The sequence below is a fragment of the Gekko japonicus genome, unplaced genomic scaffold (assembly GCF_001447785.1).
Source record: "Gekko japonicus isolate JY-2015 unplaced genomic scaffold, Gekko_japonicus_V1.1 scaffold2235, whole genome shotgun sequence".
In the NCBI taxonomy this organism is placed as follows: domain Eukaryota; kingdom Metazoa; phylum Chordata; class Lepidosauria; order Squamata; family Gekkonidae; genus Gekko; species Gekko japonicus.
This window is the reverse complement of record NW_015162018.1, coordinates 191,698-198,105: the sequence shown is the minus strand read 5'-3', so window position 1 is coordinate 198,105 and position 6,408 is coordinate 191,698. Positions and strand designations below refer to the sequence as shown.

The window sequence follows — 6,408 nt, the reverse complement described above, 5'->3', positions numbered from 1 at the left end:
CCAGATGCCATGATCTTAGTTTTTTTGATGTTGAGCTTCAAGCCCACTTTTGCGGTCTCCTCTTTTACCCTGAGCAAGAGGCTCTTTAGGTCCTCTTCACTTCCTGCCATTAGAGTGGTATCGTCTGCATATCTGAGGTTGTTGATCTTTTCCCCAGCACTCTTAATTCCCGCTTGTGATTCATCCAGGCCAGCATTTCGCATGATGTACTCTGCATATATATTAAATAAGCAAGATGACAGTATACATCCTTGTCGTACTCCTTTTCCTATGCTAAACCAGTCAGTTGTTCCATATCCGGTTCTAACTGTCGCTTCTTGACCCTTATACAGGTTTCTCAAGAGACATGTGAGGTGGTCTGGTACTCCCATCTCTTTAAGGACCTGCCATAGTTTGTTGTGATCCACACAGTCAAAGTCTTTAGCATAGTTAATGAAGCTACTTTTTCCCACCATAGAGAACAATGGAGGGGATGGGGCAACCTTTTGGGGGGGCTGTAGAATGGGACCCCCTGGTCCAATGTTCTTCAAACGTGGTTGGTATCTTGGGGAGAGGCTCCAGCAGCTACCCTGTGAGTTTGGAGTCTCTCCCCCATGCCCCCTCCCCTCCAGCCCCCAGGATATACCCTATGTTTTCACCATTGACTTCAATGGCCCATAGGATATAATGGGGACGAATTGCCGCCTAATTTCGCTGCCAATTTGGCAGCAAGTCGATTCAGATCAGAGAATCTGAATTGACCTACAGCAGCCCAAAAGCGGTCCGAATGGGCCATTTTGGGGGGTGCATTCAGTTCGGATGAACCGAATGCACATCCCTATTCAATATCCCTCACAGAGTCGCCAATTATGCCAAAGTCTCCTATTGAAGGTCAAAGAAGACGCGGATGGCAAAGGATGAGATGGTTAGACAATGTCATAGATGCAACGAACATGAAGTTGAGGCAATTTCAGAGGACGGCGGAAGACAGGAAGGCCTGGTGGGATCTAGTCCATGGGGTCACGAAGAGTCAGACTCGACTGTGTGACTGAACAACAAAACTCCTATTGTTGTTTCCCTGTCCCTTTTATAAAGACTGTTTCTGCCTCTAAACATAGTGCTTATGTTTAGTCATCATGGAGGTACTTTTTGAATCAAAGGGTAGTCTTAAAAAGGGGATTAGGCATGGGGGATAGGGCTATAACAGCTATTGATAGTCCTATCCCACATGTCTAATCACCATTTCAAGACAGCTAACTACTCTTTGATTCAAGAAACAGCATCCTTAACATCATGTGGAGATAATATACATAAATTTACTAACGTGGGTTTGGGATTTATTGTAACCTGCTCTCACCTTTCCCTGATCACATCTAGGAGCTGGTGGATGGTCCCCGATGGACTCTAGCACAGAGCAATGGCTTCAGGTTGATCTGGGAGACAGAGTGGAGATTACAGGGGTTGCTACTCAAGGAAGATACGGAAGCTCAGACTGGACAACAAGCTATATTCTAATGTTCAGTGATACGGGACGCAACTGGAAGGAGTACCGAGAGGAAGACATCATCTGGGTAAGTCTGAATTGTTTTGAATTATTATTCACAGTACAATTAACTATAATTTGTGCTCAAATGCTATTGAGCCCTTTTCTAGAGTAATGAATATTGCTGCAAAGATTTAATTCTTGTGGTGGTGACAAAATACAGATGCCAACCTTCAGGTGGGGCCTGGGGATCCTCCAGAATTACAGCTCATCTTCAGACTACAGAGATTAGCTCCCCTGGGGAAAATGGATTCTTTCGAGATTGGACTTTATAGCATTGTACCCCATTGAGATCCCTGTCCTCCCCAGGCTCCACCTCCCAGTCTCCAGGAGTTCCCTGACCTGGATCTGGCAACCCCCCCCCACACCTCCCACCAGCAACCAGAGAAGACCTGGCAATGCCATGACAAAATCGTCTACAAATACGTGAACTCAAAAATCAGCAGGCAACTAAGATACTCAGCAGTAACGCAACATACTGTTTTGAGTTAATGGTTTGCAGAGCGTTTACTTTAGCTTTGGGTGCTTGGAAGTCATGGAGCTCTTGACAATGCCACAACAGCAACATGTCTTTATTCTTCAGTGTTTCACTGTGAGTGACTTGCATCAAAGTGTAAGGCAGTATGCGATTTGCAGTTCTGTCCCTACAAGATCAATGCTAAGCTTCCTTCCTTATTCTTTGTAATTTTTGAAGCACACAGGAACTACATTTGGTTGTTTTGTCAATGAATAGTGACAAACCTTTACCTTTACCTTTTTACATTGCCTAGGTAAAGGTAAAGGTTTCCCTTGCTCGAAAGCCAGTCGAACCCGACTCTAGGGGGCGGTGCTTATCTCTGTTTCCAAGCCGAAGAGCCAGTGCTGTCCAAAGTTTCCATGGCCATGTGGCCGGCATGACTAAAAGCCGAGGCGCACGGAATGCTGTTACCTTCCTACCAAAGCGGTACCAAAGCGGTACCTATTTATCTACTTGCAATTTCTTGCTTTTGAACTGCTAGGTTGGCAGGAGCTGGGGCCAGAGATGGGAGCTCACTCCGTCACGTGGCACTTGTGTCTCGAACTGCTGCAGTTCTGCAGTTGGGAGCTCACTCCGTCATGTGGCACTTGTGTCTCGAACTGCTTCTGGTCTGCAGTTCAGTGTCTTAACCGCTTGAGCCACCGCAGCCCCTTACATTGCCTAGAGCCCCACAACTGTGGGGATAGGCAATTAAAAAAAAGAGGAAATAAATTAATAAATAATGGCTGCCAGAAGCCCTTCTAAGGCTGCTAACACACACACTACACCACATCCTCAGCTTTGTTCTCTGTGGCACTGTTTAGCCTTTAAGTATTCTTTGCGGCAATCGACATTCCTGAAAATATCTAGTTGCAGTTCTAATTGCTAGCACATGCTGTAATCATGGCAGCTTAGATGTTATCAGGTGAACAATGAAATTTTATCGGAATAAGGTCATAGAATACTGTATGGTATAAAACAGTTAGAAGGAAACCTGGTAAAGTTATACTTTCAAGTGATTCTGTAACACTGTGTGTGACTCCTTATTTCTATTACTGTTCACCACGGGAATAGATGGCTTGCAGGTAACTGACAATGCTGACAATGATCAAATAAATTTATTGTGGTAACACAATTCTAGAATGTGAAAGCTGACAAAGAATTGAAGGTCATCTAGCCCATTCTGTCATACAATCTGATTTAGGATACTGTATACTTGAATGGGTAAATACAAAAATGGGTAAAGACAGCAGCCATGAAATTAAAAGACGCCTGCTCCTTGGGAGGAAAGCAATGGCGAACCTAAACAGCATGATAAAAAGTAGAGACATCACCCTGCCAACAAAAGTCCGCATGGTCAAAGCAATGGTATTCCCTGTAGTCACGTAGGGCTACGAGAGTTGGACTATAAGGAAGGCCGAGCGCCGAAAAATAGATTCTTTTGAACTATGGTGCTGGAGAAGACTCTTGAGAGTCCCTTGGACTGCAAGAAGATCAAATCAGTCAATCCTAAAAGAAATCAACCCTGACTGTTCCCTGGAAGGCCAGATAATGAAACTGAAGCTCAAATACTTTGGCCACCCAATGAGAAGGGAGCACTCACTGGAGAAGACCCTGATGCTGGGAAAGATTGAAGGTCAAAGAAGACGGGGACGGCAAAGGATGAGACGGTTAGACAGTGTCATCGATGCAACGAACATGAAATTGAGCCAACTGCAGAGGACGGCGGAAGACAGGAGGGCCTGGCGGGATCTGGTCCATGGGGTTGCGAAGAGTCGGACTCGACTGTGTGACTGAACAACAACAAAAGGAAGACTACACACTGGTCCTTTCCACACTAGACCTTAAATCCTGTTTCAACCCTGTCCCCGAACTTACATTCTACGCTACACTCAAGTTTACCCCTGTAATTATCTCGGGGTATTTTTTGTTTCCACATTACATTGAGGTTACCTGGGTTTCGCCCCACACTTGTCCCAGGATAAACGGATGCTGTAATAACCAGGGATAAATGCAAGGTATTGTGTCCTGATTTGAACTCTGATAAAACTAGGGATGAGTTCCAAGGGCAGAAAGGACCACTATGTACCTACAGCTGTACTCTATTTTTTGTATGGCTCATATATTGTATGAGAAATATAGGATTAATGCAGGTATCTGCATTCGGAGAGGCAATCTATGCTGGAGTTTGAACTCTTTCCTTCTGTAGTGCTGTATGAACCCAGTTAACATTCAAAGCAGATTTTTAGTGGGGAAAAGTGGGAAGGAAAAAGAGTGAGGGTTGGAGGGGGAGGTTGGCATGGTCCCTTTTCTGCAGGAACTCTCCAGTGCAGATAAACAATTACAATCTAATTATCTGTCCCATTGTTATGGCAAAGTGTTCTTGGCAGGTTGGCCCCCAGATGAGTGGAGTGGTGATGAGGTGATCAGATTACCTATGTCCTTTGGCATGTATAGGCTGGCTAGATGCTGTAGAAGGCATGAACACATGAAGCTGCCTTACTCTGAATCAGATTGTTGATCCATCAAGGTCAGCATTGTCTACTCAGACTGGCAGTGGCTTTCCAGGGTCTCAGGCAGAGGTATTTTGCATCATCTGTTACCTGTTGCTGGTGATGGAATCAGGGACCTTCTGCATGCAAAACAGATGCCCTGCCACTGAACCATGGCCCCTCCCATCCTTCTTATGTTGTTTTATATGCATTGGGTCCGGTCACATGCAGAATTAGCCACATGATAGGGACGAATGCCGCATGATAGGGACGATCACACAAAAACATCTTGCAAGTGTCCCACACCCGTGGGCAACCCGTATAGCCCCGCTGAAGATGCGGAGTAAAGAGATACTTGGGAAAGTTCAGTATTTTCCAGAAAAAGCATGGTGCAGGTGAGCATCTGATCGTGGAAGCGCTGGTATCCCATCGCATCCGGCGCTTGTCTGCATCCCACTGGATTTTTTTAATGCCTCCGTGGTATGTGCACAAACACGGATTCGCGTATGTGCACAAACACATTTCTGCCTAACCCCCTTGCCCTTCTTTGCCACACTTCACTATCAATGTGTGATCAGCAGCTGACGGCCTGAGTACGGAGCCTCGGAGGAAATCGGAGGCGCTTCATTTTGCTCCGGAACAAAAAGCCTCACTTCCTCCCTGGATTATCTCACTCGTGTGACCGGGGCCATTGTCTATTTGTAGTCACTGTTTGGAGTGGGGTGTCCCTTGTGGGCCAGCTGGCTGGCAGCAGGCAGAAGCCCCAGGACATTTTCTTTAAAAAAAAAAAAGAGCACAAAAAACAGGATATGTCATCTAAAAAGAGGACATCTGATAACTCTACTGTCAGTGCTATTCTTAGGCTTTTCCTCTAGAACCGTCTAGAAAACACAGCTAGAAAGGCTTCTAGATCTGTTATTGTTCTTATCCAGAGTGTTAGTTCCTAAATAAAGCTTTGTTAATCTTTAATCAGTGTGGTGTCCTGACTGCTGCTTAGGCACTGTGCCAAGACACAGAGGCTCAGCTGAGACATCACAAAAAAAAGTTTGATTAAATTAACTAGTTAGTGTAATGATATGACCATAGGCCATTCTGATAATTATTGTTAGTAATGGTTCATCAAACACCAGGATAAATTCATGCTTTGAAGCTGTTTTATTAAGCATAGTTAGTCATAGATATCATGGTTCGAACTTGGTTCCTTCATTGAGGTTAACCTCACTCATTTCCCAGGCTACAGAGACACCTGACCTGAATGGCTCAAAATCAATATGACTCTTGCCTTTAACTACCTGCAGTGATTTCACTAGCAATTCTCCCTGAGTGATGAAATTAGCATTTATTGTGGATCTGAATTATCATCCCTGTAAAGTATGTTGGTGCATTGCACTATGACTGTCTTCCTGGGTCAGAAAGCAATTTTCCTCCAGGCCAGTTTGGCCAGGGAAACCTGGAAGGGTTTTGTTTGTTTTTTTGGTCATCTTCTGGGCATGGAATAGGGGTCACTGGGATTGTGGGGGGAGATATTTGTGAATTTCCTGTATTGTGCGGGAGTTGGACTAGATGACCCTGGAGGTCCCTTCCAACTCTATGATTCTATGATTCTTGGCTGACCTCATGGTTATGGGTATTTCAGGGAACACTTACCTTCAGCTATTGCCACTTATACCTGAAGCCAGGTGCAACCTGGAGTGCAGCACATAATCTCTCCCTTATTATAAAAGAGTTTTGGGTGCCAGAATTCTAAAATTGGCCCCTTTAGTGTTAGGCCGAAAAAACTGCCACTCGGAAGACACTGGCTGGGTTCATTGGCTGCTTTGTGCAGTCCCGGCCAGCGTTCCAAGGTCATTTACATATGGAAGCTGATTGGACTACACTCCATTCCACACCTCAAACTC

The 6,408-nt window shown here is 45.1% G+C and overlaps 1 protein-coding gene across 1 annotated transcript in view; it reads left to right on the top strand.

Moving 5' to 3' along the window:
• The window catches only part of LOC107105510 (contactin-associated protein-like 5), a 198,443-nt gene that overhangs the window by 29,507 nt on the left and 162,528 nt on the right, over positions 1-6,408 (top strand). Inside the window, exon 4 of the mRNA XM_015405492.1 lies at positions 1,357-1,550. Coding sequence (XP_015260978.1) covers positions 1,357-1,550 — 194 coding nt within the window. The remainder of the gene's footprint in view (positions 1-1,356; positions 1,551-6,408) is intronic.